The sequence below is a fragment of the Daphnia magna genome, linkage group LG8 (assembly GCF_020631705.1).
Source record: "Daphnia magna isolate NIES linkage group LG8, ASM2063170v1.1, whole genome shotgun sequence".
NCBI lineage: Eukaryota > Metazoa > Arthropoda > Branchiopoda > Diplostraca > Daphniidae > Daphnia > Daphnia magna.
The window spans coordinates 10,556,007-10,576,466 of record NC_059189.1 but is presented as its reverse complement, the minus strand read 5'-3'; the positions used below and the strand labels follow the sequence as shown (position 1 = coordinate 10,576,466).

General features: G+C 40.2%; 2 protein-coding genes, 3 long non-coding RNA genes and 1 other non-coding gene across 8 annotated transcripts; 4 read left to right on the top strand and 2 right to left on the bottom strand.

Annotated features, from left to right (window-relative positions):
* Positions 1 to 531: 531 nt before the first annotated feature.
* Positions 532 to 9,744, top strand: LOC116929225 (probable G-protein coupled receptor CG31760). 2 transcript variants are annotated; one of them, XM_045178578.1, is made up of 14 exons: positions 532 to 666; positions 994 to 1,204; positions 2,953 to 3,218; positions 3,316 to 3,599; positions 3,712 to 3,859; positions 3,930 to 4,044; positions 4,127 to 4,259; positions 5,261 to 5,414; positions 5,569 to 5,678; positions 5,865 to 6,079; positions 6,871 to 7,009; positions 7,084 to 7,189; positions 7,336 to 7,578; positions 8,649 to 9,744. In XM_045178578.1, the coding sequence occupies exons 1-14, from the start codon at positions 574 to 576 to the stop codon at positions 9,081 to 9,083; spliced, it is 2,652 nt and encodes an 883-aa protein (XP_045034513.1). In that variant the 5' UTR covers positions 532 to 573; the 3' UTR covers positions 9,084 to 9,744. The 2 variants fall into 2 exon arrangements, with proteins under 2 accessions (XP_045034513.1, XP_045034514.1); XM_045178579.1 differs by lacking the exon at positions 8,649 to 9,744 and adding an exon at positions 8,176 to 8,227.
* Positions 2,407 to 2,479, top strand: Trnaf-gaa. The gene has a single exon. It is a non-coding gene; the product is annotated as a tRNA-Phe (tRNA).
* On the bottom strand, positions 2,563 to 5,976 carry LOC116929228. Of its 2 annotated transcripts, XR_006650992.1 has the most exons (8): positions 5,877 to 5,976; positions 4,561 to 5,790; positions 4,115 to 4,287; positions 3,907 to 4,058; positions 3,730 to 3,800; positions 3,314 to 3,648; positions 2,851 to 3,244; positions 2,563 to 2,783 (listed from the first exon to the last, which is right to left on the bottom strand). It is a non-coding gene; the product is annotated as an uncharacterized LOC116929228 (long non-coding RNA). The 2 variants fall into 2 exon arrangements; XR_006650991.1 differs by having other exon boundaries at positions 2,563 to 3,244.
* Positions 9,421 to 11,973, bottom strand: LOC123475618. Its single transcript, XM_045178580.1, has 4 exons — positions 11,207 to 11,973; positions 10,811 to 10,958; positions 10,289 to 10,387; positions 9,421 to 10,198 (listed from the first exon to the last, which is right to left on the bottom strand). Exons 1-4 carry the CDS (start codon positions 11,464 to 11,466, stop codon positions 10,139 to 10,141), a joined length of 567 nt encoding a protein of 188 aa, XP_045034515.1. The 5' UTR covers positions 11,467 to 11,973; the 3' UTR covers positions 9,421 to 10,138.
* Positions 11,974 to 12,808: 835 nt separating this feature from the next.
* Positions 12,809 to 16,781, top strand: LOC123475619. The gene is made up of 5 exons (XR_006650989.1): positions 12,809 to 12,948; positions 13,339 to 13,492; positions 13,587 to 13,832; positions 16,413 to 16,542; positions 16,618 to 16,781. It is a non-coding gene; the product is annotated as an uncharacterized LOC123475619 (long non-coding RNA).
* A 102-nt stretch (positions 16,782 to 16,883) lies between these two features.
* Positions 16,884 to 18,653, top strand: LOC116929229. Its single transcript, XR_006650990.1, has 2 exons — positions 16,884 to 17,465; positions 17,547 to 18,653. It is a non-coding gene; the product is annotated as an uncharacterized LOC116929229 (long non-coding RNA).
* Positions 18,654 to 20,460: the final 1,807 nt, after the last annotated feature.

Here is a 20,460-nt window from a genome sequence, read left to right as displayed (position 1 = left end):
ACGGCAGACTCATCGTCGCCCGTATAAATCACCTCTCGTCCATCGTTTTTTTATGTCTACAACAAGAAATAAAAAGAGCGCAGGCATAAAAGAAAACCCATCAGCGCCAAAGCGGAAAGAAATCCGTGATTTATTTCTTTTTCCTTTTCTTTTTACATAGAGTCGTGTAGAATTTTTTGTTTTGGGTGTTTTTCTCTTCCTTTTTTCTTCTCGATTATAAGGAAAATGTGAATTTTAAAGGGTTTTTCCATTGTGTTTGCAATTTGCGAAATTCATTGCAAACGTATAATGAGGTGAATCGTGAAAAGCAGTTCACGCATCAGGCGTGTATAATTTCTCGAATTATGTAGCACACAAAGCATAAATGTATAAATTATAAGACGGAGATTTAAAAAAAAATGACAAACGCATGTTTTTTCAATGTTTTTTTTTTTAAAGTAATTACAAAGAAAAATGGCGGATTGAGAAGCTAACAAAAAAAGTTTCCCCTTTGTGTGTGTGCGATACAGGTGGAAAGAGAGATAGAGAGAAAACTATTATACTCACCTGGAGACGCTCGTGCTGACAGACGCCATGTCTTGCTGGCCATTGTTGGGCTTCCTGCTGTCAACGGCTTTTCGGCTTCTGATGGCTGATCCGCTAGCCCCGCCCAACATCCACCATAACGTACGGACCTTCTATCTTTCCACTCCGACTATTTAAACTTTCATTTAAAAAGAAAAAGAAATTACAGATTTGTTTAAAAATTTTTTTTTATGTGTGCCATTATTTCTTATAAATGAAATGTGGTCACGTGTCGCCGTTAAGTCCCCCCTTTTCCTTTCTTTTTTTATTTTTTCATCCGGCCAATAAAAACCAAAAGCCATTTGGCTCCTGGATCCTATTTCGTTTTGGGTCGTTACACACTCAGTTCCAAACGACCAGAGAGAGAGAGAGAGAGACACAATAACTATAATGATAATAGTCCTACAGGTTTTTGTTTTGATTTTGAAGGGCGGCGGTGGCAATAACAGAACGGAGCAACTGGACGATCTTCTGGCCGAAATCGGTGACGTCACGTCGGGCAATTTAGGCTCTTTGTGCATCTCGCAGCAATTCCGTTCGGTGCCCGTGTCCGTCAGGGTGGACGCATTCGAAGCCGCCCGACAAAAAGCCGACATGCTCGCCCGTCTTCTCCAAGATCTTGGACAACTGGACAATCAAGGCTTGTTGACTTTCTTTCATATTATATACTCGCATCTTTATATACGCTCCATTATATCTGATGACATTTTCAGTATTATAGAGGATAGACGATGATTACACTGTCTTATTTTTTTACTATACATCGCACAGACGCAATTGGCTTGATTACTATACTTACCCATTTATTTTAAAAGATTAAGATAAAAATAAAAAAAGAAAGAAATAAAAGGAGGCCAAACTTTTCCTATGTGATTATAGGTTTGGGCTGCTGTGGGAAAGGGACTTTTTTTCTTTCCAAGTATATTTAGGAGATCCGGCTCGACCACTTCATTTCCCTTTCTATGCGAACGGGTATTTTTAAGATAATACATTTTCTTTTTCTTTTTGTTTTCTTTTTAAAAACATGTATTTATGTCATTTCCTACTAGGAACTAACGATTTTTTTCGCCTCCTTTTTTTTTTTGTTTGAATTTTGAAACAAATGGCAAAGAATGGTAGATGCCTTGAAAATCCTGCTGGTCCACTTCTATACAACCATACATGTGACTTGAGTTAAAACTAGATGAAAAATGTATTTAAACAGAGTTGGACGGGAATCAAATGAGTTGCTACCATGGCAACCAGTGACTTCCATGATCCCGTTAGTCTACCAGCGTTAAAAAACAAATTTTAAACCTTTGATGTGAGATCAAAAGGCCGTTCTACAGCTATCCACTCTGGCGCTTTGTTTTCAGGGCCAATTCTCTTACGGGCGATTTATTTAATCGTTTCAGAGTAGGACGGATCAATAAATCCCCAAAGGAAGCCTTTGCTTTTCGTTGCGTGTGTTTGTCTTTTACATCATCCCGCCCAACCCTATATGTAAGGTGAAAACAATATATAAAAGGACCGCTGTAGAATACGTAAAACCAGCGAAGATTTAAAACTAACACAGAAAGCAACAGCCTTTATTATCTAAAGACTTAAAGAGGTTTTCGTTTAAGGGTACATTTTTTAAAGGAAACTTTAGCACTCGTAGCGATTTTTATAACAGCGAGACAAATCTTAAGCATGTAATTAAACCAAAGTAAAATGTACACCACGCGTTTCCAAAGCTTCCCTTTTTTGTGCTCGAGTAGCATATTGATCGAGCCATATTGTGTCCTGATGTAATAATGCTCAATCGATCGCCTCCTAAGACGCTTCTGTAGTCGTATCTGACGAAAACTCGATTAGTATATCGCCGAAATAGCTCAGTTGGGAGAGCGTTAGACTGAAGATCTAAAGGTCCCTGGTTCGATCCCGGGTTTCGGCAAACCTTTTTTTCCCCCCTTATCCTTTCAGCTTGAAAGTGACCACGCTTTCGCTCTTGGGTGACGTCACACTTTTTTCCTCACGCATATTACTGGAAACTTAACGTCATCTGATACGGTACACTATTGTTCGTTTTTTTTTACTGTCCAAGACAAACGGAAAACCGGTTGGCTGCATATTTTAAGGGTATTTTTGTTTTTTTCTGTGGAAAAGTCCAAAGGTGATTTCGAAATGACGTTTACGTTGGACTCGATTTAATATATGAATGTTGGTGAAGGTCATTCTGCGACGTTCCGGCCTTATTTCTTGGTTTTGTTTTAAAATTGAAAATGTAGGTCATTGATAAGGTACCATTCGATTTGCTAAGCTTACCCTTTTACGGCATGCGAAGAAAATGTCGCAACGCATTAGCGTCCACATAATTTGCATAGTAGCTGTTGTTTGACTAATTGCGCGTCTCCCGCCGTTATTCAGAATTGCTCAAGTTGCTGATTACGAGCGCCGTGCGGAGCGAGCGGACAATCGAAACTTCACGTATGGTCACATTCACTAAGCCAACAGCACTCGCATCATCGGCTTCATCATCGCAATCAAACGGTCTCATTCGCGAACAAGGCAATATCGTCAATCTCCTCTTTATGGCCCACGCGACTCGTCCAGCTTCTCCTTACGCCGACCCATCCGTCAAAGTCGATTACATCCAGCAGTCGGCATCCATCAACGCTTCCATTCAACAACAGGTCCGTGGTCGCCCGTTCTTATCCATCTGTCGCATAACACGTCTGTCTACAAACACACGAATAAGTTGATCCATCATTTTAAAAAAAACACTCACAGTCGACAACGCTGCCAAAGGCGACATCCACCAGTTCCGGCAGCGTGTTGCTGGGCAACACGGCGCTGAACGATCTGCCGTGGTTCGACGATCCCTTCCGTTCGACTCCGCAAGCGGCGAAAGGTTTTCTAGCCAACTGGAACAAGTTCATGATCAATTCGTCGAATGTCACCTTTCTCGGATGGTGGACGTTTCCGTATTACCAGTGTTCCAGTCGCCGCTGGTTGCTCACGTACACCATTCCGGTCACCAGCGTTTCTCCCACGTCTTCCACAGCTGCCGACCGGTTTGAAAACGAAAAACTTGAAATGATTTTCTTTGTCCAATCGCATTTCCTGATTTTCGAAAAAAAAAACGAAATGTCTTTCTTTTTCCTTTTTTGGAAACTATTTGGAAAGGTTGGATGGATTGCTTACCGTAGACGTGTCCGTTTCGTCGATGGACATCAACCAATGCGGCGACGGGCCGTCGTCGGTTGAGACAACAGCTGATCAGCAAACAATTACGCATTTTAGTGGCACCCATAAATGTCACGAGACTAGCACCGTATGCCATTTCTCTTTCAATATTTATGTGCGTGTATCAAATGTTACCTAATTGATTGATGAATATGTAGTGCCGATTCGAGAGAGGTTACGGCTGGATACGAGGTGGTTACACTTGCACCTGCTTACCCGGATATTATTCGCCGTTTTTGAAAAATGCCACTTTCAACGGATCCCACGTCGAATGTAAAATACCTTCACTATTTCATAGCTTTTACTTTCAAGCTATTAATTGTTTCATTTAACATTGATTTACCTACATACGTAGTGGCCTTTCGGAATAAGTTGACCTTCAACAGCCCAGTGTACGACCAATTGTACCGATGTCTTCCATGCTCCGCTGGATGCGACGTCTGCGTCGATGATTCGCCATGTTTGGCGCCTTACGACTGGCCCTTTAGGTTTGAATCCTCTTGACATTATTGACATCTGATGAAAAAGAAAAAAATAACAAGTATAGATGGCGTGCGATCAAAGTTGATGTTTACATGTTTGTTTAATGAGACCAGATGAAAAGAAACCTATTGACGAATGAATAAGGAAGTGCGCATTATAAAGCATTCGATAACCCGTCTCATTTACGACATGGAATTCTATTAAAAACACGCATTCGATTTTCACTAGTGTGCGTGAAACGTGTTTTCTCTCTTCATCAACGTCGTGACGAGCACGTCGTAAACCTCTAAAAATTTCTTTATTTACCAGTTTGTTTGTCATCGGCGTACTGTAATACGACCACCAGGTGCAGCTAATGACTTTGACACAATCGTTAGAGGTTAAGATTCCAGACACGGACACGTGCTGTGTTGGCTGCGTGCGGGGAACAGACGCACCTCTGCCAATAAGTCAGAAAAAGATGGGGAACTCGTTTCTCCTCTTCAGCTGAGGGAGAAAACAATCAGTTACACAAGAGAAATGAACAGTTGTGTTAAAGTTTTGTGGCTAATATTATGAGGTACGTGCATTGAGTCACGCACACCATCCACGATGGCTATATGTGCCATCATTCGATGGCGTGCGTGATTTTTAAAGGTATCCGCCCTTGTTTTCTTCTCCTCATTTTCACCTTGTTCGTTCTTGGGGGTCGAAAGAACATCTGAAGATGAACATAGAGGGGAATGCCTTTTGAAATGGCTCTCGTCAATGTCGGTGCATGTAAAAAGAGACATACCATTTTTAGCCAAACTTTGAATTATGCACGAAAAACTTGAATACATATCGCGTACCAGCAGTTTAGACATTCTGCACATTCAGATGAAAAAACTCGTTATTCAACTTCGTTGGCATACGTGCGTGTCCTGTATCGTCACTAGAAAACAAGTTTCTTCCGCATTGAAACTTCCTTTCTTTTCGTGTAGTAACCGAATTAATTTTGTTCATTTCTGCGTGGCATTGATAACAGGATCGCTTTATTGGCCATTTCCATGTCTTGGGTCTTGATTTCCATCGGTCTAATGGGCGCCGTTTACAAGTATCGACGCCTCAAAGTCTTCAAGGTGGCCAGCCCTACATTTCTGTGTGTCACACTGCTCGGCTGCGCCATTATGTACGCAGAGGTAACAAGTAATTCAATATTCCGAAAAACAAAGGCCCCTTCTCTCTTGTGCCACAATTCTTCCAACTCATTCATCTTGTTGAGATTGTTGTTTTCGAATTAAATCAATCCATCTCTTTTAATATCCCCTCCGTCTTTTGTTTTCTTTCTTCCAGATGGCGGCCATTTTTCCTGAACTGAACACGCCAGCATGCGTTGCCACCAAGTGGACTCGTCATATGGGGTTTTGCATCACTTTCAGTTCTCTTTTAATGAAAACATGGAGGTAAGTTAACAAAAACTCTCTAGATTTGTTTAATTTGATATGCACTGAATAGGATTAGAGTACACGTGCACAAATTAGGTCGACTCTCTCTCCCTCTTTTCCGTTGCTGTTTCTGTTTAAACACAATCAGATATCATTTTCACAATTTCAATTATTTCCTGGACGTTATTTAAAAAAAAAATCTAGGGTATCTCTTACTTATCGAGTGAAATCTGCGCACAAATTGAAATTGACTGATCAGCAATTACTTCAATGGATGGTACCCATCATGCTGGTGGCTACCGTTTATCTGGGTGCCTGGACGGCTAGTGATCCCCCTACCGGCGAATTCATTTTAACCGGGCCCACCATGAAGTTCACACAATGCACTTACAACTGGTGGGACCACAGCCTCGCCATCGGTAAGACATTTTTTAAAAAACTAAAAATAGCCACGTTTTCTTATTTTTTTTTGCATCTTTTTAAGTGAGAAAAAAATAGAGTTTGCATGCCATCCTGCAATTGTGTTTGAAAGAAAATTGTGGTAATTACGGCGGTGCACACCAGTCGTGCAAAGAGATGCAGATAAGATAAAAACCGTTAGGTCACTCTGCGGGTGAATGCCATCAGCATTCTTATTTTGGTTAATGAAACTTGCCATTTTGATTAAAGAACATTATTAAGCGTATCAACTTGCACCAGGTTCTGCTTTTAACATTTACCGTAAGTGAATTCGTAAGCGATTTGTAAGCGATTGAAGGTTTGTTCCGGCGTCACCTCTAATCCAACGAGAAAAGGTTTTATGTAGAACAACGAACCGTTGTTAGGCTTCCCGCCAAGTCCAGTGAAGAAAGCATGTCATATCAGAAACAGAAAGAGCGTAAAGTTTCTCTAAATTAAGTTGTTGATTCAGTGGTAAAACGAAAGTGTGTCGCAGATATTTATTTGTCGTGTTTCATTCCAACAGTTTCATCGTTGCACGTGTCGTGTAATCTCATTGTGTTTATGAAAGTTCGTTTTCCACGTTGCTGAAATTTCTGGATGAAACTCGTAACAATTTCAACGAAAACTTTATTTTTAAGCACAATTCAATCTTGATGCTATGGCATTAAAAAAACAAAACAAGGAAGATGAGAATAAGAGGTCACGAGAATAATTTCAAACAGCAGTAATGATTCAACGAATTGATCAAATTTAAACGAATATATTTCAGGCGAGGTGTTTTTCCTCATGTGGGGAATTCACGTGTGCTACTCGGTGCGACGTGCTGAAACGTATTTTAACGAGACGAAACACATTTCGTGGGCTGTGTACAACATTGCCGTCACCAACATCATCTTCGCTTCATTCCAGTAAGCAAATAGAATCAAATATCATTGAATACCTGTTCATCGACTCAACTATTTTTTAAAAATGGAAAACATAGTTTGCTGCTGTTGCCAAATGTCGGGCCGGACATGAAATATCTACTGGGTTTCGTTCGCACGCAGATGAGCACGACGGTGACCATCGCCTTGGTGTTTGGTCCAAAGGTCTTTATGTTTTTATTTCTAGTTTTTTTTTTTTTTCTATTTCCTATCGAGTTATGTAAAAACAAAATGAGAAAACATCTTCAATGTCGTTGAGTAATTCCTTGAAATAATAATAATAATTATGACATTTGGCCCTGAAATGTCAGTTTTATCTGGTGGCGGTCGGGAGAGGAGATGAACACGATGCAAGGACCAAAGCACGTGGTGTGACGGCTTCCTTCTCGTTGAACGGACTCAGCTTGGCCAGCGGCATGGGCGGAAGTTGCGCTGGAGCGGGCGGCGGAGTCCTCGTTGGTGGCGGTATGACGGAAAACCTGGAGAACAGTGGCAATCCGCCAGAACCCGACGATCAACCCGTAGACCTCTACCGTGAAAACGAGGAACTAAAAGTAAAATTCGAATGAATTTATTTATTTATTTATTTTTTCTTTCTTTCTTTATAGTACGGAATTCCCTTCTTAGCCCCCATAAAAACAAAAAACAAAAGCACAGCGACAAAAGCCATATTTCCATATAAAGTGTCGTAGGACAATTTTTTTTGTTGTTTTCTTTTAAGAAAAGAACAACAATAAAAAGAGGTCCATAATGGTCGGACTGGAACAAGGCGATCCGGTTTCCACGTTTGGTAGTTCAGGAGCCGAGGCAAAATCGCGGGCAGTTTGTAAAAAGTGAGGCAAAAAAAAAAACCGTTTTTACGGTAATATTCAGTACGTATGTGTAACAACGAGAACAATATGAACCGAACTGAAAACAGCAGTCGATTCAAAAAGGGTGGGAGAACGTTTCTATTCTTAAAAACAACGGATAAAAAAGAGGCACAAGGTTTTTCACACTCGATTTCGATATGTGAAAATGGGCGTTGCCGACACCTTAAACATCCCCCCAAAATTGCTGGAGATTTTTGCATTTGATAACTTGTGTCAATTTTTGCTTTTTTCTTTGCCTATCTAAAATCCAAAACGTTTGATTGTGTTTGTATTATTCAGGCTGAGATATCCAAACTGCTGACTGTCTAAAAACACAGACACATTTTTAAGAGAAAAAAAAAAGGGCTCAAATTAGAATAGAAAATAGAGACACACGGTATAGCCATTTGTTCTATTCACGATCGACACATGATTTGCCTTTCGTATGTGAATGTTTTCATTTTCTTTTATTTTAGTTTTTTTTTTTTGTTATTTCTCACGTAAGTCGCTACCTTTATACCTTAAAAAAATGTGTGTCAAACACATTGCAAAAAAAAATTTGGGTTTTTTCATTCCCCTTCAATCGACCTTCGCTTGTTTGGTTGACTCCAATAGTGCGTGTCGTGCGTTTTTGTTTATTTATTTATTTATTTTTATACCAACTCTTAAGTGTCATAAAACAAAAAACAAAATTTTTTTTTTTTCTTTTAGATGATGTCATTTGTTTAATTCGGTTCTATTTATCTGTCCAATTTGCGATTGAATTTGCCAAGGAACAATTGCAAAAGCTGGCCGGCCACATGGAGTTCATGAAAATCGTGCACATGGGCGTGAATAATCCACACCTGAAACCGAAACCTGGCGGTTACTTCAGTCACGGCAACGTGGCAACATCGGCCGCAGCGGCGGCTGTGGTTTCCGTAGCGGCCGCAACGTCCGTGGCGACGGTGGCGGCGCCAGGAAGCGGCCCTGGATCGACCAGTCCATCGACGGCGGGCGAATCGAGTCTCTTGCAAAAACGGGGAGCTTCGCTACTCGAACCGGCCGTTGTGCATTTCAATTACGAGTCGGACGTCTTGCTGAGCCGCAAGAGCTCGTCGCGTCAAATCCAGCCCAGCTCGCTGGGCGTCGTCGTCGACGATGCCAACGTCCTGGACGATTCGCCCACCGCCGAGCTTTTACCCAATTCGGGCCCGTCAAAACTCTGACTAGTCGTCAATAGTGAGGAGGTTTGGCTATGAAAAATGAATGACGTCATTGCGTCTGTGACTGTTTCTATTGGATGTAATCGCCCGTCGATTGGCATGGCATCCGAGACGTGTGCGATGATAGTAGCCAATCCAAAGACACTGTCCTCCTCACTATTGACTCGTTGTTTTTTTTTTAATGTTACCATTGCGCTGACTTGTAAATAATAGAATTTTTGTTTTTTGCCATTCATTGACTAGCCGTTCTAAATTTCGCTCTTCTGTCTCATCCATTTCTGTCGCACGCGTACACACTTATAGATGTCAAAGAGAAAAAAAACAAAACAAACAAAGGTAATCATATTTTGAAGGCGATTTTGTTGTTTGATTTCACGCATGTACACGCACATTTCTAAAAATAAAAAAATAAAAAATGGGGAATCGGATAAGATAGATGGGGGGAGGGAAAAACGGGACTGTACAATCGATTCACTGACATTACATACAAATACATACAAGATCGGGAAATATACATTAAAAAAAAAAACGTTTCCATTGATTTTTTGTGGCGTCTTATTTCTTTAAAACACTTTTGAGAGCGGGAAATTGACAGGAGGGATGTCGCAGAGAAAGTTGTTCATTCGAATTTTCTGGAGAATCAATAAACATTTGAAGAAGGAAATAATAATTGTCGGACATGGCATTTAAGAAGAAAAAGAAAATAATAATAATTTGTCACAAATGATTTCGCTTTTCTCCATTGCTCTCTCTGTTTTGCTTTTTATGTACAAGTTTCTATACATTCAGGTAACGTTTTTCTTTTTTTTTTTTTTTTTCAAAATGGTGTGGTATGATTTGTAAATGTGTTTTCTGTCGTAATACTCTGTAAATCTTAAAATTTCGAATTTCTCTTTTCGTTATTTTTTTTTTCTTTAAAAAAAAAAGTGGAAAATTTTGGCGCGCGCGCGAAATTTAAAATCGCAACGTTTTTGTTTTGGAGGTAAAAAATAAAAAAAATAAAAAAATGGGCAACGGTTCGGGACCGTTGCAGAAGCTCCGGGGGAAAAACATAATGTTCAGTAGACATACATCTGCTTGAGTTGATCCCTTAGATGTTGTGGCATAACATAAACATCCTGTAGATAAAATATAATCGTATCACTTCATACATCGTATCATTCAAAAAAAGGCAAAAGGAAGGTGGGGAATGAGCACTAATGACATACCTTGTGTTGCTCCTGGCCCCGTAGTCGAAGAATCACGCTACGAATCGTCTTACGCCAAAGGCTCGGTTTCTGTCCAAAATCAATTGCACTCCAGGCATCCTATTTTTTGTTTTGTTTTGTTTTGTTTTTTTCATTTTGAAAAAAACAAAAAAGATAAATTACAATTAAATAATCGGCATTTAATTATTCCTTAAAAAAATAGGAAGAAAAAGAAAAACCTTGGCCCACATATTTTAAAAACGGCTTATCTAGGCACTTTATCGGTCAGAGAGCACAATCCAAAAAAAAAAACTAAAAAATAAAGCAAATAAAACATCTCGTCTAACATCGAACGTGACATTGTGGTCATTGCAAATCAGACTATCGTATTGGAATGAAAATGGCGCGCAAGGCCATCGTTCAAATAAATTAAAAAATATATATTCCAAAAAGAAAAAGTTAAGTTTTAGAAACGGGAAAGGAAGCAAGGATCAAAATGTTAGAAAGAAATAACAAAACAAACAAACAAACAAAAAATCTTACCTGGACTTCCTTATTGAATTGGGCGATAGATGCAGCGCTTCCGGGATCGCCACTGTGAGGACAAGCCGAACAGTCTGAAGATGGCGACGTAGACGCCACTTCCGCGTCAGGTGTCGATAAAGCACTGGACTGTCTCTTGCGTAACTTACTAAAAAAAAAAATAAAATAAAAAAAGGGCAAGAAAACAACACGACACATAAAAAGGAAAAACGTTAGCATGTCATTTACAAACATAGTTATCACTCAGACCCTGACAAAATACATTTCAAATCAATTGGCTTTCAAAGGTGAGCAAGTGATGTGTGGAAACCAATCGATTCAGCCACGCCATTTTCTCTCTGTCGCTCACTTTCAAGGATTCTTTTCTTTGAAAAGAAAAAAACAAACAAAACGCACCTGTAATTCTCGATGGACAAGTGCCACTGATGCTGCACGTGACACCTAACGAGCGACTCTAAACGCAAGAGTTCTCTGCGAATCGAAGTGCTATTGCTTGCGGCCGATGATGAAAGCGATGAGGAAGAAGAAGAAGATTCGACAGTCGGTGATATATCTTCTTCTCCTTCCTCATTGCCGGGCTCTTCTTCTTCCAGCATCGTGGCTACTTGTTCTTGACAGTTGAAGGCTACTTTCTTTGCAGTCTTTGATGGACTCATGTCGATTGTTTTTTGTTTGTTTGCTTTAAAAGCCTGGCTTGATTACAACGTTCAAATGTGAAAATCAGCGATAATGGCGGATAAGTAAATAGTCTTGAACGAACACCAATCGTACGGTGATTGGGACAAATGTGTCAGTCGTCGATAAGCAGCAACGCTCATTACGTGAATCGGCAAACGAAGGGGAAAAAACAAACAAACAAACGAAACAAAATGGCAGATGAAAGAACAAATGAATTGTGAAGCCAATTGTCTCTTTAGGGAAATTGAGCGAAATGAACTGAACAACTCGAGACGCTGACTGACCACCGACTATTGAGCGTCTTTGTCTCTTCTTATCCCTTTTTATCAATAAAACCTCTGCTCATTAGTGCCGTAATTCCGCGTAAAATGCGTCTCATCTTTTCAATCGCAACTGCTACACTCTGACGGCGGCTGAGTTTTGGCGCCCAAATGTCGTTATCGATAAATAACAGGAGGAAAATAGGTCACATGCCAGAGAGGGCAGCAGTGGCAGCAGCAAAAAATGACTCATCCTCACCTGATGTAGACGGTTATGAGGATGATGGCAACAGCGGCAACAAACATGGCGCCAAATACAGCAATGATATCGATGACTGTTTGAGCTGGATTACCAGGTGGCTGGCCAGGGGGAACTGAAGATTCGATAATTTCGTTTTCTAAAGAAATTAAGAAAGGTATAATTTTTGTTATGTGTGTTTTATTTGGAAATTAGAAACATTGGCTGGACACAGAAATTCTGACAATAGGTGGGGTTTGCTCTTCAATGAATAAGGCAGACGACAAAAGCAAAATGTCTGCCAGAGGAAATCCGCGTCACTTTGTGCAATATGGAAATTGTTTAATTCAATTGAGCAATGTAATAATGTGACAACTGACAGGATGGCGCATTCTTAGATGCATTTCCTCTTTGGTTGCGACATCACGTGAGATTGAGTCGGATTGACATCTCGTTACGTTTGAACATAAGGACCCTTTTTCTGGGTTTTTTTCTTCGCGACTCGTGATAACCTTGTAAACATCCCCTTGTTGTTATGGGGCAGTGATAATAGTTTTCTAACCTTTGTTCTTAGAGATAAAACAATTTCATTTCCCCATTCTTTCTAGGCTTAATTATTTCCATGCTGTCCATGCTGAGTAACGTCAATCAAAGATGTGCAAGTTGTTAGCTATTTTCAAGCCTAGGTGGAAACAGCGAACCAGGGATTGGGTCAGGAATTTCCCTGCATGCTAAGCGACTGGTACTTTGATGGGGGACTCACCTTTGAAACTCTCCTCTGTGAATCCTCCATAATCCAGGGACTGCCCCCCAGAGCCTCCAATCGTGCCATTGTGCTGATTGTGAGATGACAGGATGTAACTGAGCGCGTGAGCGCTAGGATGATGCCCGCCGATAACTCCGCTGCTGGCATCCACCGAACGTAGGAATGTCGCTATCGTCGTCGCTATGACTCCCCTGTGGTACGTAGGAAAAACAAAAGTAAAGAAAACAATCGATGATTTTTCGTTTCTCTGATGAAATCATTTGTTTTATGTAGCGGCACGTCAAGGAAACAGTCATCTTTTTAACAAGCCCTATTCACCTGTTCCATTGTCTTTACCGATCAATTCAGCCCAAAAAGCAATGAGTCAAAGACCCTTTACCGCTTTCCCTGAGTGTTTTTCTACCCAAAAACGCACACAAACTCCCCCTTCCAAAAAAAAAAAAAAACTGAATTTCCCTTTTGAATCCACGTTTCTCGTGAAAACACATAGCATCCATCTTACCTACAAGGAGAATGACCCTCATCATACACCTGACCTCAATTGACCTTCCGTTCTCGCTCTCTCTCTCTCTCCCTGTCTCTTAAGATTAGCAACAAACAAGTACTCCCATCAGCGAGGGTATACGAGAGAGGGTGGCATGGTGGCAAGCAAATATAACGAGAAGTAAAAATCCTTGAAAGTGCGTAGGCTACAACGACCGGGCCAATCAACTACCTTGTCCAGCAGCCATAGAAAACAGGTAGTTGAATATCTCTACCTTTTTTTTTTTGTACTCTTTGGCTGTGTACCATCATTAACTTTCTTTTTCAAAAATTCTACTCACATGATGATAGATTCCCCGGAATATCAAATACCGACGCCTCCACTTCTCACACACAATTTCTTTTTTTTTTGCCGGGATCTCGGTGTGGGTGTCGGACTCGAGACACGCGAGAAAACTGCGCCCCGTCACGTAACCAGAGCACGAAAAGGACGGGCAAAGGGGATAATATATATATACACGTATATATTCAATAAAAACACCTGACCACATGACGGCAGAGTAGAAGAGAAAAAAAAGCTTATCATCTCTACCTTAGGTAAGTCTGATTTGATTTGTGTTTGTTTAGAACGTTGTAATCTCTATCTCGCTTGCATGTCACTCACACACGCGAATGAATTCGACTGTTTATGATCAAGTTCCTATGTGACTGATAGGCTGCACGGGGATGAAAACACAAGGGTGTCGTCTGTGTTACAGTTATTACGTTTATAACGTTAGCTTAACAGTCAGACCTAGTGACTAGGGGGGGGGGGAGAGATATCAATTAGAACGAAATTTATCAAAGAAAAAAAGGGGGCGTTGAAAATAAAATGTTGGTGGCCGACTTGTCCAGTCGCATGGACCAAGTGGTGAGGGACCTTGAAGGTGAGCTCCGGGCCTCAGGTGGGAGAAGAGGGTTGTAGGTTCTTCAGGTGTATGAACATCTCTGCCTCGGGGACAGTCTGTTGCCTCTTTTTTTCTTTTCATTTTCCAATGATGTTAAGCTTTTATTTTCAAGGGGGTAGTGGATAGAACGAGGCAGAAGCAGCGAGAAAGAGAGAGAAAGAGAAAAGATTTTGATACAGGGTCAACTAGAATGTCCTCAAAAAGAGGGAATGAAAAATTGATTTGTCTCTTCTTCTTCTTCTTCTTCTTCTTCTTAAAAAAAAATATGAATTCCCAAATAGGAAACAAGACACACGTTCGACCTCGGCCATTACAAAATAATAATAATAATATTGGCTATTATTATTACTGTTTGTTTTTTTAAATTATTATCCCCCTGAATAAGAAGCGTTTTACCCTTCAGCTGAAACGCTTTGTGTTCTATTCGAAAAGAAACAAAAATTGAATGAAAAGGACATGTCCATAACTCCTTTGATTTGTTGAGTTGGCATTATGAAACAAAACACCAAAAAAAAAAAAAATGTTTGATGGATCTACGTACGTCCACCTACGTATGCGTACGACCTACATGCTGATGGTGACTGTCCATTTTGCCAAAGAGGAGTCGCAAAGCAAAAAAAAAAAATGCGTTTCTTTTTCTTTCTCTTGTTGTGAAAAGGGAAACAAACGTCTTTTTTTTTTTAAATTTGGCTAGGCAGAGACACAATGAAAGCTGTGCAGTCTTGTGTGTGTGTTCTTTCCTTTTTCTGGCAACGGGTTGGCATGAAATTCGAGATAAGAGACGAATGCGATGGCATCCAGTTTCGCAGACGACAAGCATCTCTCGAGGAGGTTTTTATTGAACTTTTGCCCGTCTGTTAGCTAAGAGAGAAAGAGACTGGAAACAGAAAAAAAACCAAACAATTTTAAGTCTACCCCAACTGGGAAAAAAAAAACTGTTGAGAGAAAGCGGTAGCGGACATGTCGTGACTTGAACTTTTTTCTTCTTATTTTCACACGTTTCGAATTTTTTTTGTCAAGAAAAACGGACGAAAGAGAAAATTCCGCATGTTCTCTTGAAATCGATTTCAAGATCCAAGTGATTTCGCACATTTTTGTTTGTTTTTTTTTGTTTTTTTAAATCTGAATATATTTTCATTTGTGGTTGTGCATGTTAAACAAGAGGAGAGGATGGGAAGTGGAATGGGAACAAGAAGAACAAAATCAAAATACCTGGAAATGGAATGCGTGAAAATAGATCGCCGGCGTCTTGGCCGGCTCACTCTTGACGCTTCCATTTTCTTGTGTGTGTGTTTGTGTGTGTGTGTGTGTGTCCTGATTAGGCGTTGATTTCGAGATAACTTTTTTTGTTTTGGTTTTACCCAATCGAGGGAAATCTTGCTTTTCTTTTTACGAAAAAGAGGAGAAAAGAAGAAACATATGCGCGCACTGATGTGTTTCTCTTTTGTTTTGCTCCCCACTCTTCCCCCCGTTCTTTCAGAGTGTGTGTTGACGGTAGGTCGTATTCGATGCACCGAAACACTCCACTTTCGAAACAGTCACTTCACTTTCGCCAATCAGATGTCCAACTGTTGACCGATCGGAAGTTGATTGAAGGCTGTCCTCTCTTGTCTTCTGTTTGTTGCAACTGGACAAACGGTTTTCATTGATCGCCTGCAACACAAGGGAGAAAGAGAGCCATGTGGTGGTGGTCTGAATTGGACCAGCGTTAGACGGTAACTGAACAGCCGCAGCTAAACTCTCTCTCTCTTTGTACGAGTCCGCCACACGACAACAGAGTCCAGCAGTGAGAGCTGCACATATCCAACCCTCCTCACTCCCACCCGACCCCTTGTCTCTCTCTCTCTCCCTCACACACACACACACACACACACACACGGGAACTTAACTAACATAATGAATTTAGAAAGAGCAAAAAAAAGAGAAAAACAAAGTTCACGCATCAGTTACTATATCCGTGTGGTACTGGAAAAAAAAGTACTCGTCCGGCATTCCAATGCCTCACGAATGACGTTACATAGTAACCGAACAAAAGGTAAATTTAATAATTCAGAAGAAAAAAAGAAAGAAAAACGGAAGTGACCATCATGCATTTATCATTGCATGTCCTCGTCGATGGAATGGACGACTGCCACACGCACAATAGTCGACATTTTTTAAAAAAACTTAAATTATTTTAAACATTTTATTTCACATTTTTGTCTTCTTCTTCTTCTTCTTTCCTTGTTAGTTATTGTCGTGTGACTGAAGCTCAAACGTTTGTTAACGCTGTGCGGCTCATCCTTTTCGAAATGGCTCTACAGCAAATGACCAGTCAAATGCTTGTTCGAGGTCGATGATATTCGACACTGGACGTCAAGGTTCTTCCCATCTTCTTTCTTTTTTTTTATTATTCTAGTTTCGTTTTTTTTTTTTTTTTTTTATTTTTATTTTAGATTTTATTAAACACACATTTTCGGCGAAGCTTGTAGGTCGCCGAAAATGTGTTCTCTTGGTCTGCTGGCAGTGTGCATGGCTTTGTAAAGGAGGGCATCAGCCGTTTCTGACCTGAACCTGGAGCAACCAACGCCCCCAGGCTGAAGATGTGTAGTTTCAAAAAGAAAAAAGAAAAAAAGAAACATCACGCACTCGTGACGAGAAAATGAGGGAAAAACAGAAGAAAGAAGATGGAAATGAAAAAAAAAAAAAAAAAAGCAGGTAAAAAAATTTATTAAACGCCTTTTTTAAAAATTATTTTCGGAGGGGGGTTTCTTACAATTTTATTAATTTATTAATTAATTTCTTTATTTATTTTATATATTTTTATTTTTTTTTATTTTTAACTCTGAAAAATTTCACGCTGTACAACAGGTGAGTACTCGCAATGTTTAAACATCCGGTTGAATTAAGTTTTTTTTTTATTTCGGAAACGTAGAATTTTTTTGTTTCTTCTTTTATTTGCATAGAGGATTCACGCACACACACACACTCACACTCACATACCAAAAATCGTTGCGTCATTATTTTACATTGGGCTACTGACAAATGAGCAACGCGCTCCATTGCGATTAATGTGACTGAAGCCTGGCGCGCGTCAATTGTGTGTGTGTGTGTGTGTGTGTGTGTGGTCACACCTGACTGTATTGCGCAATGTACGGGCTGTATACCAGATTCAGCCGATTATTAATTTTATTTTATTTTTTCTGTATGTTCAAGCGTGAACAGTGTTGAACTGCATACATCGAAGTTGGTGGGGCGCCAGAGTCTGTTTGCTCAGCACTGAAAAATGTGTGAGAACGTTCCAGTATGTAATGAATTGTAACATTTTATGTTTGTTGAAAAGGGAATAAGATTTAATTGTTTATTATTTTTTTTTTTTTTGTAGGCACCTTATTTCGTTACGCAGCCACGTAACGAGTCTGGCGCAATTGCTAATTGGCCAGTTGCGATAGAATTCCAGATAATGGACGTTTCTTTTGACGGAAATTTGTTTGACTTTGAACGCCATTGCGAATCGGATACGAACAAAATCTTGCGCACTTTTCTTTTCATCATTTTCTTGTTTTGGTTTGTTGTTTAGCCAATAGGTGATCGAAGAAATCATCAAACGCGTGTGGAAACCATCTCGTTTCACACACAAAAATCGACGCTTGTTATCGGTCAAGACGATTGCAGTTGGCCACGATCATCACGTCCTTCCATCGAGCGGTTGGCAACTGGGTGCGCAGTTTGGCCGCCCCAAAGATGATATGCCAAACGGACATGAAACAATAAAAGCCACGTGCGCGCAAGACTCACGCGAGTGCAAGTGTCGATCGACGTGATGAGCAACAATCACTTTCCTTTACGCAAGACATCCATCCTCCCTTGATTTATTTGATCGCGAGAGAAAACGAAAGTGAATATTTGGGACCTTTCAACAAGATCCATTGTTCACAATGCAAGGCAATGTGTCAAAGAGTTCGGTCAGTTGATGGCCGAATTCAAAGACACGTTCATGTCGCAATACTCGAAACAAACAGTTGGAGGTAGTAAAACGATTTGCGCGATGAATATCGCCCCCCACCCACTAGTACGAGTGACTAACAAATTGTGTTGAAACAGTGGATCAACACTGTTTTCTTTGATTCGCTATCAATTAGCGTGCGAATATCGATGGCCTCTTTTTGTTCACGGCGCCCAGCCCAAAGTCGGGAGGTCAACGACATCGATGGCTGAGAGGCATAGAAAAGAGTTGATTTGTTTTGTTTAAACCGCAAAATGACACCAAAGTTGGCCACCGAGTTCTTTCTATGTGCATAAGCGGCGCACTTCGTTTCTGCCAACGTCGAAAATGGCCATATTTCTCTTGCCTCACCTTGAAACATTTGCAAGCAAAAACTCGCAAGTGGGTCACAAAGACATTGAAGAGTTTGCGTCTCAGTTTGTAAGGGTTTTCCGACACGCTATTTTGACACCTGATTTAATATATACACACGCTAATTCGTTTTCACCTGAACTCCCACTAATGATGGAACGTTGTTATTAAAATAGGGGGGTCAACAGTTGCCCCTTTTTTTATTTAATTCTTTTTTGGGGTTCTTTCTGGCTCTTCTGGTTGAGCACAGGAAAACACCCAACGGGACCGATATACGAATGGAGGACTTGATTTGAAAGCGGATAAAACCGGTTACATAACAGGTCAGTTTGTTTTTTTCTTCTCTTTACATTTTCATTAGCGCGGATTGTTACATTGAATCTACACTAGGACACGTGTAATTGAACTATGCATAATGTGCTATTTTAATTATTATTCTGCTGTCGATTTTTTATTTATTTTTTGCCATTAAAAATGAACGAATCAATTGAAAACTAGTGGCGTATTGAATCCCCTCCCACTCCTTTTTTTGCTTGCAACATATCACGGAGAAAGAGCCACTTGAATTTCTACTCGCAGGATTCGGGACATCCTTTTTCCAAGGGAATCAACTGCACGCTGTAGTGGGATTAGTATACATACAAGTGACGCACAATCAAAGAAAAAGAAAAGTAGATCGTGGATATCCGGTTGACGTCATTCGTTTGACCAAGCTCTAAAAGTGTTCAATTGCACATTCACAAAGATTTAATTGATTCCTTCTTTGTTGTTTTTTTTTTTCGCAATATTTTCCCCTACGGTGTGGGTCATTGAAATGAAAAACCTTTTTTTGTTTTGTTTTGTTTTGTTAAAGCATTGACAACCTAAAGAAAAAGAAAACAACTTTGGGGATAACCCACCACACAGGCGCATGATGTGAACAAGAAAACGGTGAATGGGAGTGTTTCTTATGTTTGACGTAGACTACACGAAATTGCTACATCCTTAACGGGTTATACGATCAAGGATACGATCAAAATTCCCCTTTTTTTAATTTTTTTATGATTTTTTTTTTATTATTATTTCATTTTCATTTGAAAAATGTTACGTACAAAACACGTTTGCAATTGCACCTTGCAGTCTACGGGTTCCAAAACAAAGAGAAGTCTATTATATCGTTTGTCGCCCCGACCATTTTTCTATTCGGTGTGGGGATGACCCACTAACCGTCTTCAAATCACCACCAGAGGGTCTTTTATTTATTTATTTATTTTATTATATTTTTAATTGTTAGGTATTGAAACCACTACTGGCAATTTTGTTTGCCATTGGTTTGTGTGATTATTGTTTTTAGTTTTGTTTTCTTTTGCTTCGATAGAGGGGTCTCGATAGACCTGGTTCCCAGACCACAACCAACTTCGAGTTCATTATTCTGGTGCTGCATCGATGAGAAATTTCCACTTGTTTTTCTTTGTTTTTCGTTTTTTGCCCCCTTCAAAACCTTAATCCAGAAACCAAAAATGAAAACAGAATACGGTGTGTCTCATTATATATATAGACAGGTATGGTAATCCCGCAAAAGAAATGAAAATCGAATTATTATTTATGTATCTATTCTTGTGTGGGTAGACCTACACATTTGACGTAGACGACGAACAACTCCGTGTGTGGGGAAGAGAAAGTTGTTTGCATGTGTGTGTGTTGTTCGTTTACCCCGCTAGACTACAAGAGTATAGTGCAGGATATATAGACGTGTATATATCCATCAACCGGGCGTTGTTATGCACGTTCGTGATTGGCGTCCCTGTGTGTGTGTGTGTGTGTGAGGGTTACATAGAGAGAGAGAAACGATGTGTATAGGTTTTGTGTTCAAGTCTCCAACTGGCCCCTGGATAGGAAGTTGGAAGCGGGACTCTGAAGGGCTCGTGTCAACCGGCCAATCACCTTCCTCTCTCTCTCCTCC